Below are 18,391 nucleotides of genomic sequence, written 5' to 3'. Positions count from 1 at the left end.
GGGACCTCAGAGCTGCCTGCCAATAGCTGAAGGGATCCTGCAGGAAGGCTGCAGAGGGACTTTCAATCAGGGTGTCCAGAGACAGGCCAAGGGGGAATGGTTTGAAGCTGAGACAGAGCAGGGTTAGAGTGGAGCTGAGGAAGAAGTTCTTCAGTAGGAGAGTGGTGAGACTCTGGCACAGGCTGCCCAGGGAGGCTGTGGCTGCCTCCTGCCTGGGGGTGTTCAAGGCCAGGTTGGGTGAGACCTTGAGCAGCCAAATTGAGGTCTTGTGCAGCCTAGTCTAGTTGAAAGGTGTCCCTGACCATGGTAGGGAGGTTGGAGTAGGTCTCTGAGGGCCCTTCCAACCTATGCTATTCTATGATTAAAGAATTTTGTTTGGTAAAACAAGAGGAAGTGTTTTGAAGAAGACCCATTTCAGCAGAACATTTTAATGAGCTTTTATTTTATTGTTTTAACAAGCATATTCTGGATTTATAAATTCTTAAAAGGTTTCAAATATAGATGAGCACCCAGCTGGTAAAAATTGTTTGTCTTATTACATTTTTTTTCCTGAAGTTGATGGACCACTTGCCAAGGGGCAAAACGGGTCATGAATCTGTGTTGTCATTTTCAGGAATATATGGAATAATATTCACTGAAGTAGAATGTTTACATCATCTGTGGTTTTAATAAAAACCTTTCCTGTGATAAAAAGATTGATGCTGGCTCTTCTCAAACTTTAGGGTGGATTTTGTGTGGGGTTTACTCCTAATTTAAATATGAGTGTGAGTCAGACCTACCAGTTACTTTGTCTAGGAGACTGTAGGAATGAAAATATTTCAGACAATATTGTGGTGTCTGAACTTCAAAACAGGCAAAAGTGAAAAAACCCAAACAAACATTTTGGGGTTAGATTCAGGTTGGAAGAGACCTTTAGAGGTCATCTAGTCCAAGCCCCTGCAATCAGCAGGCATATTGCAAACTGAGAGCTGCAGACCCAAGGATTAACATTTGTTAGTTCATAGACACATATTTTGAGTAGATAAGTAGGATTCTGACAGGAAGATAAAGGCTCTCACACTATTATGCACCTAGAACTTCCTCCACCATTTAAACTGATAGTGTTAAGACTGGAGCTTAGGAAGAAGTTCTTCAGCAGGAGGATGGAGGGACTCTGGAATAGGCTGCCCAGGGAGGCTGTGGCTGCCTCTTGCGTTCAAGGGGTGTTCAGGGCCAGGCTGGATGAGACCTTGAGCAGCTGAGTCTAGTTGAGAGGTGTCCTTGGGCATAGTGGGGAGGTTGGAGCAGATGAGCTCTGAGGTCCCTTCCAACCTGAGCTGTTCTATGATCTCTGAACTGTAGGGAGATTACTTCAGGTGGAGTGTGATTAATTGTGGGAGCTATGAAAATCCCTTTGAAGCAGTACCAAATACAGCTCTCCTTATCTTGTACAATTCCTTGCTTTAGTTTTAGATTATGTTTGGAGTGTTAGTTCTAATTTTGAGGCTGAAATCAATTAATTTAAAGGACAATAAGCAAACATGATGGTGGTGCCCTTCCCACCATTTATCCTAGAAAAATAATTATCTTCAGTGAATAATGACTCTATAATTCTAATGAGCTCTCTCTTTTGAAAATTTTCTAGAGATCTAGGTGGCTTTTGATATAGTTTAATTTTACTCTCATTTTTATGTTATTTTCTTCAAAATACATCCTTGTATATATCAATTTTTAGGATAATTATGCATTAAGTTCTTTCAGAAATTGCAATGCCTCTTGGTAGATGTTTGCTAAATCACAGAAAAATTAATTTCATTTCAACACTTCAGTATTCCAAGTGCTCCCTTTTCTGTGAAGTGCCTGGAACTACAGAAGGAATAGTTGTATTTTAAAATACATTTTTCAAGGAAAAAAAATAAAAGGAAGTTACATTAGGAAATACTAAACTTTCATCTTCTGTGGTTAGTGAATGTACATGCATGGCTTTGGAAAAGTGTCTTGTGTGATAGATTTTTTTCTTCCTGAGATGTTTGTATTTTGTGTTTGATGTCTTAAGGAAATGACTTTGTAAAAGAATTTGGCTTCTTGTCTGTCACCTCTGTGTGCACATAGGTCCAGCAAAGTTGTATGTGGCAATTTTTTTTTCATGCCCAGTTTGCAAAATCCATTCTTTCAGAATACTTTATTGAATGTTACTCGTGCCTTTCTCCAATGAAAACCTGTATGCTTTTCTTCAGACACAAAATTAGCAATTTCTTCCTGAGCACCTTCCAACGTGTTTGGCTGGAAAAAGTACACGAAAAAACTCAGTATGACAGGCTTATACTCAAGTTAACGGTAATGTAACTTGTGGAGAGCCTCTTGCTTATGCGCACACTTGTTCCTTCCCAGCCATGAGTTGATGTTACCATAAAACATGAATTTGTACAATTTTCCTAGGGGATTCTGATTGGTCAGTTTGGGAAATCGGGTACCAGAATGTCAGCAGTGCCAGCAGCTTGGCTTAGTAGCTGTTTGTGGTGGGTTGCAATTACCCCCCCTACAAATTGGAGAATTACCCCCAACATAAATCACCAGGCTAGCTGAGTTCGTTGGGAAGCAGAATCATAGGATCAGAAGGATCAGAGGATGTTAGGAATTGGAAGCGACCTCTGGAGATCATCAGGTGCAACCCCCCTGCCAGAGCAGGACCACAGAATCCAGCACAGGTAACACAGGAACACATCCAGATGGGGCTGGAAAGTCTCCAGAGACAGAGACTCCACAACCTCTTTGGGTGGCCTGTTCCAGTGCTCTGGGACCCTGCCCTTCCTTATGAGAAGAGCCTGAGGGAGCTGAGGGCTCCAAGCTGTAGCTTGGAGAAGAGGAGCCTGAGAGATAACCTCATTCATGGTGATAAAGATGTGCAGGGTGAGTGCCCAGAGGCTGGAGCCAGGCTCTGCTGGGTGATGCCCAATGCCAGCACAAGAGGCAATGATGGAAACTGAGGCATAGGAAGTTCCATGGAAACAGGAGGAAACACCTTGTCCCTGTGAGGGTGACAGAGCCCTGGAACAGGCTGCCCAGGGGGGTTGTGGAGTCTCCCTCTCTGGAGATATTCAAGACCTGCCTGGATGTGTTCCTCTGTGATCTGGTATAGGTCCTGCTCTGGCAGGGGGGTTGGACTGGATGAGCTTCCAAGGTCCCCTCCCATCCATCTATGTGATTCTGTGATTCTTTGTTTATGGTTAGGACACTCAGCTTTAAAGTGTCACACTGTTCCCTCATGTGCAGGGTCCCAGCATGTACAGCCAACCTGGGTGGCTCTTGGTGGTGGGGCAGGATAAAAGGGAATGCAAAGACTGTGTGGAACAACCTTTGTGGCAGTGCACCCCAAAACAAAATTCCCCCTGAAAGCAATACAAAGATGAGATGGTTGGGCCATGATGGTGTGAGCTGTGTGTTCTGTGGGAAGTTTAATGAATGCTGCATAGTAATAGTTAATATGGCCAAGAGTTGTCTCAAGCTGGATCTTTTCTGGGGCAGATTTTGTGTATTTCTAATCCAGCACCTTTGAAGACATGGAATACTGCCCCAGGTTGGGACTGCAAAAAAGAAGCTGAGCTTAGGCTTCTCTGTGTGGAAGAAGGCAATGGTTGTCTGTAGATAACTTGCTGGAAAGCACTTGACAATTATTTTGATGTTGCTGGCCACCTTCTGCTGTCTCAGAGTCCTAAATCTAGCAAGCTAGATTTCCATCTCGTAGGTGTAAATCCACCCCCTCGTCCTCAGGCTGTTCCAGTGTGCATTTTCCCCATGCTCACATTAAGGCTCCAATCATGCAGTTTCCTCTCTGAGGAGTACCAGCAAAGCCTCTAACAGGAGAGGAATGCTTCCTGTGTAGAAAACAAGCAGTAAGGATGTTGTAAAGCACCTGCAGGTTGTGTCACTGGCTGTCAGCTGTGGTTTCCATTTGGTGTCACTGACCAATCAGAGGATCAGAATTGTACAAATGTGTATCCTTACTAATCATTAACCACATGAGCTGTTATACTCTGTTCCGTTACCCCTCTTGATCTCACTTTCACAACCCCCCCAGGCACCGCTCTATTAACCTCTTCCTCCATGGCTATCAGAACTATTGGATAGAAACAGAGGAATATTCATTTGAGGAGAAACTAGTTCAGGATTTGGCTGTAAGTACTGACACAACTGGGCATGCTTTCCACTGCCCACTTCAGTGTGAATTTTATGTACCTACTGCAACCTGTGTTTAATTTGTGTGTGCTGTATGCATAAACTTACCCAATATTGAGCCTTATGCTCCAGGGCATAAGGTTGCTTTCTGCTGTGGTCAAACAGACAGTGGTCCTGCGATGCACACTGAAAGGCACTGAAGTGATGATTTATGCCTTCAGACAAACCATGGGCTGCTTACTCTTGGGAGGAGAAGTGGATTAGATAAACTGTCAGACTGGTTTTGTCTTGATGGTGATTCCTATGTTCCTATATTTTATTTATTTATTTTTGTTTTTTAAAGCTTGACACGATTGCTTACCCCTTTAGTTTATTTATTTATTTTTGGCACATAACATTTAGTTTTAACATTTTATGCTTTGATACAAATTAATTTTGCTCTTGTTGATACATCAGAAGGAGAAGCAACTATATATGGCCATATTCAGCAAAAATTTTGTTTACCTATGTACTTGAGGAAAGTGATTGGTGAGCTCCAGCACTTTGCTGCTGAGTATTGATTCAGCCAGCCTACTGCTTCTTCTCTTCCCTCTTTGTAGTTAGGCCCCTTGGAAATGTTTTAGACTCTTTCCATAGTATCTAAACACCATGAAAACAAACATGTGGCTTCATGGATCCCATGAAGATGTATCAGGAGGTGCTCCAGTGTAAGCAAAGCAGGCACATTGTGCTTTTTAAAGACCTGCTGGCCTAGGAGCTTGCTGCTTTTTCAAAATGACAGCCAATACATTCTTCTCCTACTCTGGCCAACTATATTGTCCCAGTATTTGACTTTGTTGCTTCTTTCTAAAGGAAAGAATGAGGCCATTAATCAGATTTATTAGGAAAGCAAATCAAAGTTCTGCAATTCCAACTATTGCTATAATTAACTGATTCTACAAGAACTGCCACCCCTGCAAAGGGCTGAGAGCATAAGTAAGGTAAAGGTGAGCCTCTGCTCTTTGGCCACTGCTGGCTCTTATGTTTCAAACTGCCAGAAGATGCGTGAAGCTGACAAGAGCATTCTTTCCTTGTGTTGAATCAAGGTTACCTAGACATGATGGAGGAAAGGTTTGTAGTAAGCAGTAGTCTGAATAGGATGTATCTGATGATATTACTAAAACCAGTTCCATTTACCAGAAGTTGCCCTCCTACGGAATTCAGCTGGGGCCTTCTTTCAATCCTGGTCCACTGGAAACACAGAATTTCTGCTGAATAAGGTTTCTCTAAGGTTTGCCCAGTTTCACTCTCAATACCTTGCAGATGATAACTTTCTACTCTTGCTATCCAGTATGAGTAACAATCAAATACCCCAGCTCCATCAGAGTCATGCAGGCACATAATGGTGTGGGTTGTGCTGCAAGCTGTTGAATAAGATGAATATTGGAATTTAATACAAATTGGGCAGGATAAAATCACTGAAATCCTTTCCTAAACTTAATCACTTGAATATTTTCTTACTTGTGAAGCTTAATTTGTATATTCTGGTATGAATCTTGAGACAGACACCTCCAAAAAAAGACGAAGAGGAAGAAGAAGAGACTGAGAAAAAGCAGCCTGATCCACTTCATCAGATCATCCTCTACTTCAGTCGCAGTGCTCTCACAGAAAGAAGGTAAAAAGAGCTGTGCTGGGAAGCACCTTAAGTAACAGCACACAGTAACTGAATTTCTAGTAACACTGCAGAGTGATTTAGCACAGCTGCAATTCATTAGTGTGGATGGTGAACACCATTTTTTGCCTCTCAGCTCATTAGTTTTTATGTAATTAAACAGCCTATGACCTTTACCTTTCAGTAAATATTGACTATTTTTGTCACTTTCAAAGCTTGGTAAATACTCAGTACAGAAAGAACTGAGCCTGAATCCCCATGGAAACCCAGCCTAAGGCACAGCTGGTTCACTCAGCAGGCCCTGCCCTGCTCTCTGCTGCTGACAGATGTGTGTACAGATGCTGCTCTGGTATTCAGTACTTTCTAGTCAGTATGCCAGAGAAGGTTTCATTGGTGATGAGCTTGAATCTCTTTCAGTGCCAGATGTTGTTTTGACTTTGGACTGTAGATGAGCAAATGTATTTGGTGTGAGTGGAGTGCTCCAGGACTTCACACCCCTTTTCTGGAGAGCTAACACAACCATGCCAGCTGACCATTACAGTTAGTGTAAGCCACCTCCATAACAGTGAACTGCACCTGCAACAGCCAGGGATCCTGACTCATCTAACATGAGACATCCAAATATACCTCTAAATTGGTTAATTAAACACTTGGAGACTTAGCCTGATAGGAGAAAATCCATTTATAATATGAGGAAGAGTGGTGCAAGTAGACTTGTACCTACTTCAATAAAATACCCCCTAGCAGAAATAGTACTTAAATAGTAGTAGAACTTTGACACATTTTCATTTCATATAAAATAATCTTATCTTTTTTACTCTTTATAGCAAATTGGAAGATGATCCTTTATACATTGCCTACTCAGCCATGATGGCAAAGGTAAGTAGGTCATCGACAGCTCCATCCCTCACTCTTCCCAGATAGTTCCCAGTAATTTTAGCTGCTTTTTAAAGCTTTTCCTTCTCTTTCTTACTTGCTTGATACTTGTAATTTGTATCTTTTTAATGCTCATCAGAGTTATATATAACTATATATATATATATAAAAACCTCTCTCTATAAAACCTCTATATAACTGTATATATATAAAAAATCTTTATATATATAAAAAACCTCTAAGTAACTATATATATATATAAACCTCTATATAACCAACTCCATATAACTATATTTATATATATAAATAATGAGACATTTCCTACATGAAAATAATATTACAAAATATTTCCTACATGAAAATAATATTACAAAATAATATTACAAAATTCCAAAAAAAAAAAAAATTACAAAATTTAAGCAACATTAACTCATGGTCAGCCTTGACATGTGTGTTACCTTTAATTTTCGGGGGGTAATTACTGCATGATTTATATTTGAAGTCTGTCAAAACCAATCTGACAATCAGTTTTGGCAACGTATTGATTACAGCTGACACTTGTGAGGAGACTTTGGCTGTGAGGTCTGATGGCTATAGATAGAGATGACACAAGAACACACAGCCTGCAGGTACAGAAAGTGTGTGCAGCTGGGTGAATACCCTGAAGTGCTCATACACAATATTGGTGATTGCAGGGCTTTTCAATCTTCTAAATGCCTTTAATTATTGATTGAAAACTTTTCTTTGGTCATTTTGGTAGAAATATTCTAGTTAAATGGTAGAAATGTTCTAGTTCAGTGAGGCATTCTGTTTTTCATAATAAGCAGCATCTTGTGATTTCTGGTTTGTTTTTTTTTTTTTACATAAAAAGAGCTGTCAGGAAGAAGAGGAGGAGGAAGAAGAAGAAAAAGAAAAGACATTTGAGGTGAGACTTCAAATAGCATTTCTTTCTCATTGCCTTATGTGCAAGTATTTTAAATATGTCCACTAGAACAAATGCAAGAGTACCACACTGTGTGGAGAGCTGCTTTAGCAGCTCATTCACATGGAAGGAAGGCAATGTGTTCTGAAGTCTGCAGGCAAACAACCCATGGATTATGGAAACAGGTGGCCTTCAGCAGCTTCAAACTTCTCACCTTCCTTTTTTTTTTCTGAGTCACTTCCAGTCTGTGTTCTGTTCTCATTTTCTGTTTCCAAACCCAGGAGAAAGAAATGGAAAAACAGAGAACTCTGTATCAACAAGCTCGCTTACACGACCGTGGAGCTGCTGAGATGGTCCTTCAGATGATCAGTGCCAGCAAAGGTAATGTTCTGTGAAGCATTAAAAGTGTTCATAAATCACTCATCAGAGGAATTCTGGGATACCTTTATATAGTGAATGATGTCATTATACCTATGGAGTGTATAGCATAGAATGGGTTGGGTTGGAAGGCACCTCCAAAGCTCATCCAGTCCAACCCCCCTGCACTCAGCAGGGACTTCCTCCACTAGATCAGGTTGCCCAGAGCCCTATCCAGCCTCACCTTGAATATCTCCAGGGATGGGGCCTGAACTCCCTCCCTGGGCAACCTGTTCCAGTGTTCCATCAGCCTCCTGGTGCAGAGCTTGTTCCTCACATCCAATCTCAATCTGCTCTGCTCTCATTTCAAACCATTGCTCCTGGTCCTGTCCCTGCAGACCTTTGGGAACAGTCCCTCTGCAGCTTTCTTGTAGCCCCTTCAGGTACTGGCAGGCCACTGTTACATGGTACACAATCAGGCAAAATAATTGTCACTTGCAGCTGTACTGGGTGAAATTTCTAGGCTGCTTTTCTGCTTAGATAGTTCCTAACTGCAAGTTTGAATGGCTGTACCCTTGTTTTGGCAGGTCAAACAGGACCCATGGTTGTGGAAACACTAAAACTTGGTATTGCTATTCTCAATGGTGGGAACACCATAGTTCAACAGGTAATGGTTTCCTAGCTACTATGAGGCTTGCTTGTGTCAAGGAAGGAAGTAATTCAGAGTATTTTGGTGTTCTGTTATAGCTTTATTTTAGTGCATTGCATTTTAAGTTAACGGCTATTTCTGCTACAGTAACACTGATATTACTGCAAACACATTTCGAATTTGATTCAGGCAGTTGTTAATTCATGTAATTTTAATACAAATATTTCCTTCCCTCCCCCCTCCCCCAATGTATGCACTCTAGAAAATGCTGGACTACCTCAAGGAGAAGAAGGATGCTGGATTTTTTCAAAGTCTCTCTGACTTAATGCAGTCTTGCAGGTAAAAGCATAAATTGCATGATTACCATTTCAGTTTTAGTCAGGTTAGTGGCTTATGTGCAGTGCAGGTGGCTTTGTTAGATTGAAATTAGAGGAGTCACAGGTTGAAGAACTCAGAGGGATAATAATGGTAATCCGTCCCTTCCAAAGGAGAAAAGAAACCTTTGGAGGCTTAGTTTAGAGAGCCAGAAAGGTAAGATCAAATGGCTTCTTCCCTGGTCCCAGATCCCTCAATATAAGATCTAATGGTTTCTTCTCTGGTCCCAGATCCCTCAGTGTAAGATCTAATGGCTTCTTCCCTGGTCCCAGATCCCCCAAGTTTTCTGAGTGGTTCTAAGTGTGGAGAAAAGCCATTCCTGAAGAGACAGGGCAGTGGAGCTTTACTAAGCTTTTGGGTTCTGCACATCTCTGCTGAGTCACACAATCTCTGTCTTCAGCTGAATCCCCTGCCTATGTGTCAGGTTTCTGAAGAGCTGGCACCTGGCTGCTAAGCCTGGAGCAGTCCATTCCCATCTCACTCCAGTTACTTAAGGCAGAGGACTCCCATAAAGAAGATGGGAAACTTGATGTTTCTGCTTACTCTTACAAACTTTTCTCAGGCTTTTTAAGCAACAAGAGCAGACTGGGCACAGAAGCTGTATGAAGACAGGAAAAATGTGGAAGGAATGGTGACCCACACAGCAGCAATTACTGCAGAGTAGCTGCAGCCTGATCAAATGACATTTATCTTGTCATTCCTTCACTTAATATAGAACCATTCAGTGAGGACTTGCTCAAAAGGGACCTTCAGAGAGGTTCCCAGTTGTGTAAGTGTATTGTGCAGGACTTCTCTGGCAATGCATGTCCCAGTGGATCAACACTAGCTGGTCAAGGCCTCCAGAGATGTCCTAGAAGCAGCTGATCTTCCCCTGTGTACCTCACCCTGTTTGTGTTCTGTTTGTTTTTCCATGTAAGTGTTCTTGACTTGAATGCCTTCGAGAGACAAAACAAAGCAGAAGGCCTGGGGATGGTTACTGAAGAAGGAACTCGTAAGTGGAATGGAATTGATTCCAGTAGTGCTTAAAACATCCTTTGTACTTCCTTCTTTAACTAGACCCTGTTACTTACTGGGCCTTGAGGTTTCTATTGATAAACTTGCTATAAGTAATTCCAGGCTTTGAGTCCTGCCTATGTTTTGTAGTTGCAAACTCTTTAGCAATGATTTTTGAGCAAACCACTGTAACTTCTAACATTCTTATCCTGTATTCTTGTTATTTTTCTTTGATCCACAGTCATCGTTCGTGAGCGTGGTATGTCTGGGTTTACAGTTCTTGATACTGGTGTTGCCAAAACGTGCTGCACATACACAGAGAAATCTTTCATTGCATCTCCCCAGATAGGTTTAGCCTTATGGTCTGCAGCAGGTTGTGTGTTCAGCTTGGATGAACAGTTTGATGCTTATTAAAGAAGTGTCATTCATATTTAAGGCATGATTTTAGTTCTGACTAACCATTTACTTGGAGATATTTCTCCTGTTGCTTTCTTTTCTTTCTTTTTCTTCCTTTTTTTTTCTTTCTTCTTTTTTTTTTTTAACTGTGGATGCATTGAAGTGCTAAATAATTTGGCTTTGCTTTTTCTGTCTCAGTTTTTCCTTTCATTATTATCAGTCTGTTCCTTTAAACCTGCTTTAATGCTTTTACAATACTGGTTCTTACGAGAATTCCAGTTTGAAAGGTTGCTGTAAGTTTGTGTTCTGCATATTACATCATAACAGTTGTCACATAATCATTGTATTTATGTATTTTAAAGGTGAAAAAGTGTTGCAGCATGATGAATTTACTCGAGATCTATTTAGATTTTTGCAGCTGCTCTGTGAAGGGCATAACAATGGTACGTGAAGGGAATTCCTTGGGGGGAAATGACGCTGTGCTTAGACACAGCTGAGTACAACTGATTTCACCTCTGACTCATTTAGTTTCCTGAGGGGACACTGGCATACCAGCAATGCAGAAATGCAGAGCTCAAGTTGAATTTTTAAGTCTTAATACAATTTCAGGTTTTGTGCCAGTGGTTAGTGGTAAAGCCTGCTGTAAGTCACACAGATAACAACAGTACAGAGGCATTGCCTTGTGCTCTACTGGAGTTCACTTTCCACCACGTAAGCATCTGTACCCAACAGGGTATGTCAAAAGCATGGATCCTCCTTGTCTCCATGACAATATCAAGAAAAGTGTGGCCAGCAGGGCTAGGGAGGTTCTGCTCCCCTTCTACTCTGTCCTGCTGAGACCACACCTGGAATATTGTGTCCAGTTTTGGGCTCCCCAGTTCAAGAGAGACAGAGACAAAGAGTCCAATGGAGAGCTATGAGGATGATTTGGGGACTTGAACAGCTCCCCTATAAAGAGAGACTGAGAGCCCTGGAGCTGTTTAGTCTGGAGAAGAGAAGGCTGAGAGGGGATCTGATCAATGTCTATCAATAGCTGAGGAGTGGGGGTCAGGTGGAGGGTGCCAGGCTCTTTTCGATGGTGCACAGGAATAAGCCAAAGACCAATGGATACAAATTCTGTGATTCTGTGATACCATTTCAAACTTGAACAGAGAAGGTTTCAGCTCAACATGAGGAGAAACTGCTTTACAGTGAGGGTGTTGGAGCCCTGGAGCAGGCTGCCCAGAGAGGTTGTGGAGTCTCCTCTTGAGACTTTCCAAACCCACCTGGGTGCATTCCTGTGTGACCTGCCCTGGGTGATGCTGCTCTGGCAGGGGGGTTAGACTTGATGATCTCTGGAGCTCCCTTCCAACCTCTAATGCTCTGTGATTCCATATGGAATTAACCTTGCGTTTTTGATTCCTCCCTGTGCTGACCAAGCCCCAACCACTCCTTATTTCAGACTTTCAGAACTACCTGCGTACTCAGATGGGCAACACCACCACTGTCAACATCATCATTAGTACAGTTGACTATCTGCTGCGTCTTCAGGTGAGGGAAAAACACAGCCAAAGGGAAGTATAAAATATTGGCCTTCCCTTATCTTTATCAATCCACACCTTACTGGAATCAAATGTGAAAAATCCTCTCTTCAGGGATATATAAAATAAAGAATCCTGATTTAATTTATTTCATGTAACTTCTGCTTTAAAAAAAATAGATGTCTATGAGAATTCTATGTGAAACCAGATGTTTGACAATTTATGTAGTTGTTCTCTTCTGCAGGGACCATAGTTAGATTAAAATGCAAAAAGGAGTGTGGGCAGCAGGGTAAGAGAGAGGATTCTGCCCCTTGAACCTGCTCTGCTGAGACCTCACCTCCAATCCTGCCTCCTTCTCTGGTGTCCCCAGCAGGAGAAGGACACAGAGCTGCTGGAGTGAGTCCAGAGGAGGCCACAAAGATGATGCAAGGGCTGGAGCAGCTCTGCTGTGAGGACAGGCTGAGGGAGCTGGGGGTGTGCAGCCTGGAGAAGAGAAGACTCCAGGGGGACCTCAGACCTGCCTGCCAATAGCTGAAGGGATCCTGCAGGAAGGCTGCAGAGGGACTTCTCATCAGGATGTCCAGAGACAGGCCAAGGGGGAATGGTTTGAAGCTGAGGCAGAGCAGGGTTAGAGTGGAGCTGAGGAAGAAGTTCTTCATCCTGGGGGTTGTGGGACTCTGGCACAGGCTGCCCAGGGAGGCTGTGGCTGCCTCCTTCCTGGGGGTGGTTCAAGGCCAGGCTGGATGAGGCCTTGAGCAGCTGAGTCTAGCTGAGAGGTGTCCCTGGGCATGGTGAAGAGGTTGGAGCAGATGAGCTCTGAGGTCCCCTCTAGGATTCTATGTTTCTATGATTCTGTTGTCATGAGAAATAGAAAGAGATGGAATTACTGAATATCCTCTGCTGATGACTCAAGTGTTGGTGATAGAAATGCAGGCAGTAAATGCTGCATACAGAACCCAGGCTCAGCAAACAGAAGGTTGTGTTTTTCCCTTAGGAATCAATCAGTGACTTCTATTGGTACTATTCAGGAAAGGATGTCATTGATGAGTCAGGACAACGAAACTTCTCTAAAGCCCTGGCTGTCACCAAACAAATCTTCAATTCCCTTACAGAATATATCCAGGTAAACAAAATTTGCACAAGGGTACTAACAGTGGAGTTCTATGATTACATGACCTGGTCATGTCCTGCCATAAACTTGTAAATAATTGGGCTTTATTTTTCTTAATTTTGGTAAAGTTGCATGAAATGACTGGCCCAGTGTAAAATTCATACTAAACCATGTGAGTGGCTGCATGTTTAGCATGGTTTGGTCTACTATTTGTGCACTAGATACCAAAGAGACCTTGGGAAGATTTCTCATGTAGCTTCAGGGAAGCTTGAAATTTGCTTATTTGTTTCAGGGCGAAATCTGAGGAAAGCAAATTGTTTTCTTTGCTTTGTTTGATTTCATTTTATATAAATAAAAATCTGTTTTTCTTAATCTTTTAGGGCCCTTGTATAGGTAATCAACAGAGTCTGGCTCATAGCAGGCTGTGGGATGCAGTTGTTGGCTTCCTTCATGTCTTTGCCAATATGCAGATGAAGCTTTCCCAGGTATTTTCAGCACCCAAGCACTCCTCCTTTGCATGTGTTTAGAAATGGCAGTCCAGTGACTGTGGAAGACTGTAAAGCAGAATGTTGAAAGCTGTGCAGATCCCCACTGGTGATGCCTGGGCCTGTTGTAATGAAGTGGCTCAAGCCTGAATCTCAGGATTAGTATCTTCCTGTCACTCCTTTCAGCATTAATCATACCTCTGTTCTTATCTTCTCTAATATCAGACTCACTGCTTCCAATTCAGTGATACCTTTCTCTGCTGAGGATGGCAGTTTGCTCCTTTCCTCCCTGCTGCCAAAAACTGATGATCTGCCAGAGCAGGAGCAGCATGAAAAGTGTGGTTCCTATGCCACAGCTAAGACAGGCAAGAGAAAAGAATCAAGGAGGGCAGGAATGTGCCGAGTCAATCAGCTTGTCCAGTTAATTAATTCATCACAGGCACAGAGCAGGAGGGAAACAGGCAAAGCACTTCTGTTTTATGTAGCTGGACACTCTAGCCACTGGGCACTGAATGCAACAATGCAGACACTCTGTTCCTCACTCTTGAGGGGTGTCTGCTGCCCTCCAAGGTTTCTTCCCAGCCTCCAGAAGTGTATCAGAATCTTGAGGATGCCTAACAGTGTTTAGGTCCTTGATGGAAGTCACGATTCCTTGTTAAACTCACCATGTAGTGATGACCCCTGCCATTAAATACTCCCTGTGAAAGGATGGGTTCTTTGAGATGGATACTGCCAGATCTGTGGAGGAAGCAGTTTTGTGAGTTCCTTCTGCCTCTTATCTACACTCCTCAATGCTTTATTAAAGCTGATCTTTAGCATACTGATACCTCTGCTCTAGTAACTTACCTTCATATTGTGAAAGACTTCTGATAGTCACCTGGATCAACTGGCAATGAAGGGTCGTGGGAGACCCTGAGCTACATTTAGGTGACCATACTGCATAGTCCTTTCTTTCCCACAAATGTATTTGTCTTTCTCTGGAAAAATAAAGGCAAAAAACCTTATACTGCTTTTGTTTTTACAGGACTCTGCTCAGATTGAATTGCTTAAAGAACTGCTCGATCTGCTCAAGGATATGGTGGTGATGCTGTTGTCACTGCTTGAAGGTTGGACCTGGTTTTCTTCTTGTCTGGGTTTATCTCAGCTTCATAATGTAAAGTACAAGAATTAACTTAATATTTCTAAAATGTTAATTGCCTTTATGTAGTGCCAGGGGAAAAAAACAACCAACATTTCATATTCATTCTGAAGCATACATGAAAAAGAGGCTGCCACAAAGATGGTCCAAGGGCTGCAGCACTTCTGCTGTGAGGACAGGGTGAGGGAGCTGGGGGTCTTCAGCCTGGAGAAGGGAAGACTCTGAGGGAGCCTTAGAGCTGCCTGCCAATAGCTGAAGGGATCATGCAGGAAGGTTGCAGAGGGACTTTTCATCAGGATGTCTAGAGACAGGCCAAGGGGAAATGGTTTGAAGCTGAGGCAGAGCAGGGTTAGAGTGGAGCTGAGGAAGAAGTTCTTCAGTAGGAGGGTGGTGAGACTCTGGCACAGGCTGCCCAGGGAGGCTGTGGCTGCCTCCTTCCTGGGATTGTTCTATGATTCTATGCTATTGAAAGAAAAGTGGTGAAGACTGAAGCAGGTGGCTGTTCTGTTCTCAGCATGAATGTGAGATTCATTAATGTGTTGCTGGCAAGTGACTTGCTGTTGTACCACACTGTTCAGGTAACGTTGTCAATGGAACCATTGGAAAGCAGATGGTGGACACGCTTGTGGAATCATCTAGTAACGTAGAAATGATTTTGAAGTTCTTTGATATGTTCCTGAAGTTAAAAGATCTGACCAGCTCAGATGCTTTCAAAGAGTACGACCCAGACGGCAAGGGCATCATTTCAAAGAAGGAATTCCAGAAATCGATGGAGGCTCAGAAGCAATACATCCAGTCCGAGATCGAGTTCCTGCTGTCCTGTGCAGAGGCTGATGAAAATGATATGTTTAACTATGTGGATTTTGTGGAAAGGTTCCACGAACCAGCCAAGGACATTGGGTTCAACGTAGCAGTGCTGCTAACAAACCTGTCGGAGCACATGCCCAACGATTCGCGGCTCCAGAGCCTGCTGGAACCTGCAGAAAGTGTCCTCAACTACTTTGAGCCCTACCTCGGCCGCATTGAAATAATGGGTGGGGCCAAGAAAATAGAAAGAGTTTACTTTGAAATCAGTGAGTCCAGCAGGATGCAGTGGGAGAAGCCACAGGTGAAGGAATCCAAAAGGCAGTTCATCTTTGATGTGGTAAACGAAGGTGGAGAGCAGGAGAAAATGGAACTCTTTGTGAACTTCTGTGAGGACACCATCTTTGAAATGCAGTTAGCATCCCAGATCTCTGAGACAGACCCAGCTGAGAGGCCTGAGGAAGAGGAAGAAGCAGAGCCTTGCTATCTGGTGGATATTGGAGTTGATGAGGAAGAAGACAAGTCCCTGGAATCTGCTTCAGCTTTTGCCATGGCCTGTGTGGCAGTGAAGAGGAACGCTGCAAACTTTTTCAAGCTGGTCACTGTGAAGAACCTGAGGAAACAGTACAGGAAGGTTCGGAAGATGACGGTCAAAGAGCTGGTGAAAGTCTTTTTCTCCTTCTTCTGGATCCTCTTTGTAGGGATGTTCCAGCTGTTCTTTAGCATAGTGTGGGGAGTTTTCCAGATTCTTTGGAGCACCGTGTTTGGGGGGGGCCTCGTTGAAGGAGCCAAAAACATTAAAGTTACTAAAATATTAGGGGACATGCCCGACCCAACACAGTTTGGAATCCACGATGACGTCATGGAAGCAGAAAAAGCTGAAGGTGCTGAGCACAGCATCAGAGCTGAACTTGTGCAGTTTGTGAAGAGTGAAAAGGGAGAAGCTGACATCCTCTCAGACATCTTTGGCATCCATACAAAGAAAGAAGGTGGCTCAAAACACGGCCATGATGCTGGGCTTGGAGATATCGCAGAAATCCTTGGCGCTGACCTCCAGTCGTCCTTGGAGAACACAGTCTGTAAGAAGAAAGGGTTACAGGTATGGGCAGCAGAGTGGGGCTGTATTTCTGTGCAGAAAATAACACTGACACATATATGTTACTGAATCTGCTCTCAATACTGCCTTGTTTGCCAGCTTCCTGATTAATAACTCAGCTCTACGTGAGGGCATGCCTTAGAATCTCTGCTTCTTTACAAACAAGCAGGAGAGTTCCCGTGGCAGAAGAATGCAGCTCAGTGCGTTTGGGTTTCGCTGCAGGAAATTGGTGGTGGTGCTCATGTGGACTTGATGCAAAGCAAACATTGCTAACAGCTTTTGCTTTCAGTGCTTTAGAGTCCTGCTCACTCTGCACACCCCAGTTTGTCACAGTACACTTCCATTACTTTTACAAACTCTGCTTTCTCCATAATATCAACAACAACTTATCCTCATGGCCTTTCTTCCGTGTGCTTTGCTGCTCACACACACACACTCACACAGATCCTTTCTTCCTGTTATTGGAAGCAATCTTGCCTGGATTGATTGTTACTTCAATGTTTATCACATAATCATCCTTTATTCCCTTTGATGGCATTTTGTTTCATTCAGCTGAGCTAAATATCATTTATCGTGCTGTTTAAAAATGGATTGAGCTAAATGTCAAAACCCCAATGCATTTTTCATATTCACAAGGCATTATGTCTCACTCTGGATTTCAGATCTCTTCCTACTTATTCAAATACATCTTTCCTCTCATCATCAATCCACCTTTTTGTAATGTTTTCCAGATGCTGTCAAGAGAAAGCTCTGTTGCATGGCCTCTTAGTTGTTTCTTCTGAATTCACATTGCTTTCCCCCAAGATTTGTTTATTGCCTTGATCAAATTAGATTTTTTCTATTTATATTTATTCATTCTACAGTACTAATTTATTAATTATGTGTACTTAATAATGGCAGTCTTTTAAAATCCTCTCTCGTTTTCCATAAATGTCCTGTAGTTGGCATTAAAAAATGTTATTTGAACTGAAGAATCTTAGCAAGTTAGAAAATAGTTTAGAATTTTCCTTCACAATAGTTGAAGGAAATATTTTAATTCAGATCTGATTATTCTTTGTTTTGATTTTGCATTTCCCTCAGGTTTGTTTGTAACTGTTGAAAAAAACCGCTCAGTAATTTCTAGAGATGCTCTGAGTCATTCATGTGAAGGCAGCTCTGCAACTGCTCCAACTTTTACCTTTAATGTATCATCCTGTGAGACACCAAAGTACTGCTTGTGCTAATTCTCTAGCACAGAAATTGCTGCTCACGTGTGTATGAACAGCTCAAGTGAATCCACTTAGAGCACTGGATCTGACTGCTAAGCGGAGCTCAAGAAGAAAGAGCAATGTGAGAATCAGTAGTTCCCTTCAGGAAGCCACAGTGTCCTTCCTGAGCATCTCCCCTAGCAGAACACACCAGTGGCTAGAAACAGACATTCCCTCCTGTGTGCTGCAGAGGCAGCTGTACAAAGATAAGGGCAATGACCTTGCCACAGAGCTAGAGACACTGCAAAACCACCTATGGACTTGTGCATGAGGAAGATTGTTAGGATTTCATTTCAGCTGTGAGGTTCCAGAGGGATCTGTGGCTTGACAAAAGAGGAGGAGTAGGCAGTGAGCTGACAGTCTGCTGAGTTATTCCCAGCAGTCAAACCAAGAGCTACCTGCAAAGCTGCCTGAACAGAGCAGATGAAACTCAGGGATGTGATGGATCTAGGAGGAAAAGTTCTCATTTGACATGTAAAATGTGGGATTTTGAGCTCGTTGTTCCTGCTTGGGTATGAAATCAGAAGTATCAGCTCAGTGAAAATGCCAATCAACACTGCTCAAAAAACAAACTGAACGTTTGCATTGTTGAGAAAGGGACAGAGAACCCCAAAAT

General features: G+C 42.7%; 1 protein-coding gene across 1 annotated transcript in view; it reads left to right on the top strand.

Moving 5' to 3' along the window:
* The window catches only part of RYR3 (ryanodine receptor 3), a 249,302-nt gene that overhangs the window by 212,996 nt on the left and 17,915 nt on the right, over positions 1 to 18,391 (top strand). The window contains exons 75-89 of the mRNA XM_054400698.1: positions 4,058 to 4,154; positions 5,700 to 5,809; positions 6,634 to 6,685; positions 7,554 to 7,607; positions 7,886 to 7,985; positions 8,549 to 8,628; positions 8,873 to 8,949; positions 9,903 to 9,976; positions 10,220 to 10,237; positions 10,737 to 10,817; positions 11,816 to 11,904; positions 12,889 to 13,017; positions 13,386 to 13,490; positions 14,515 to 14,596; positions 15,207 to 16,531. Coding sequence (XP_054256673.1) covers positions 4,058 to 4,154; positions 5,700 to 5,809; positions 6,634 to 6,685; positions 7,554 to 7,607; positions 7,886 to 7,985; positions 8,549 to 8,628; positions 8,873 to 8,949; positions 9,903 to 9,976; positions 10,220 to 10,237; positions 10,737 to 10,817; positions 11,816 to 11,904; positions 12,889 to 13,017; positions 13,386 to 13,490; positions 14,515 to 14,596; positions 15,207 to 16,531 — 2,473 coding nt within the window. The remainder of the gene's footprint in view (positions 1 to 4,057; positions 4,155 to 5,699; positions 5,810 to 6,633; positions 6,686 to 7,553; positions 7,608 to 7,885; positions 7,986 to 8,548; positions 8,629 to 8,872; positions 8,950 to 9,902; positions 9,977 to 10,219; positions 10,238 to 10,736; positions 10,818 to 11,815; positions 11,905 to 12,888; positions 13,018 to 13,385; positions 13,491 to 14,514; positions 14,597 to 15,206; positions 16,532 to 18,391) is intronic.

This window comes from Indicator indicator, chromosome 4, assembly GCF_027791375.1.
Source record: "Indicator indicator isolate 239-I01 chromosome 4, UM_Iind_1.1, whole genome shotgun sequence".
Classification (NCBI taxonomy): Eukaryota; Metazoa; Chordata; class Aves; order Piciformes; family Indicatoridae; genus Indicator; species Indicator indicator.
The sequence above is the reverse complement of the archived record's forward strand: the minus strand, read 5'-3'. Positions and strand labels throughout refer to the sequence as shown.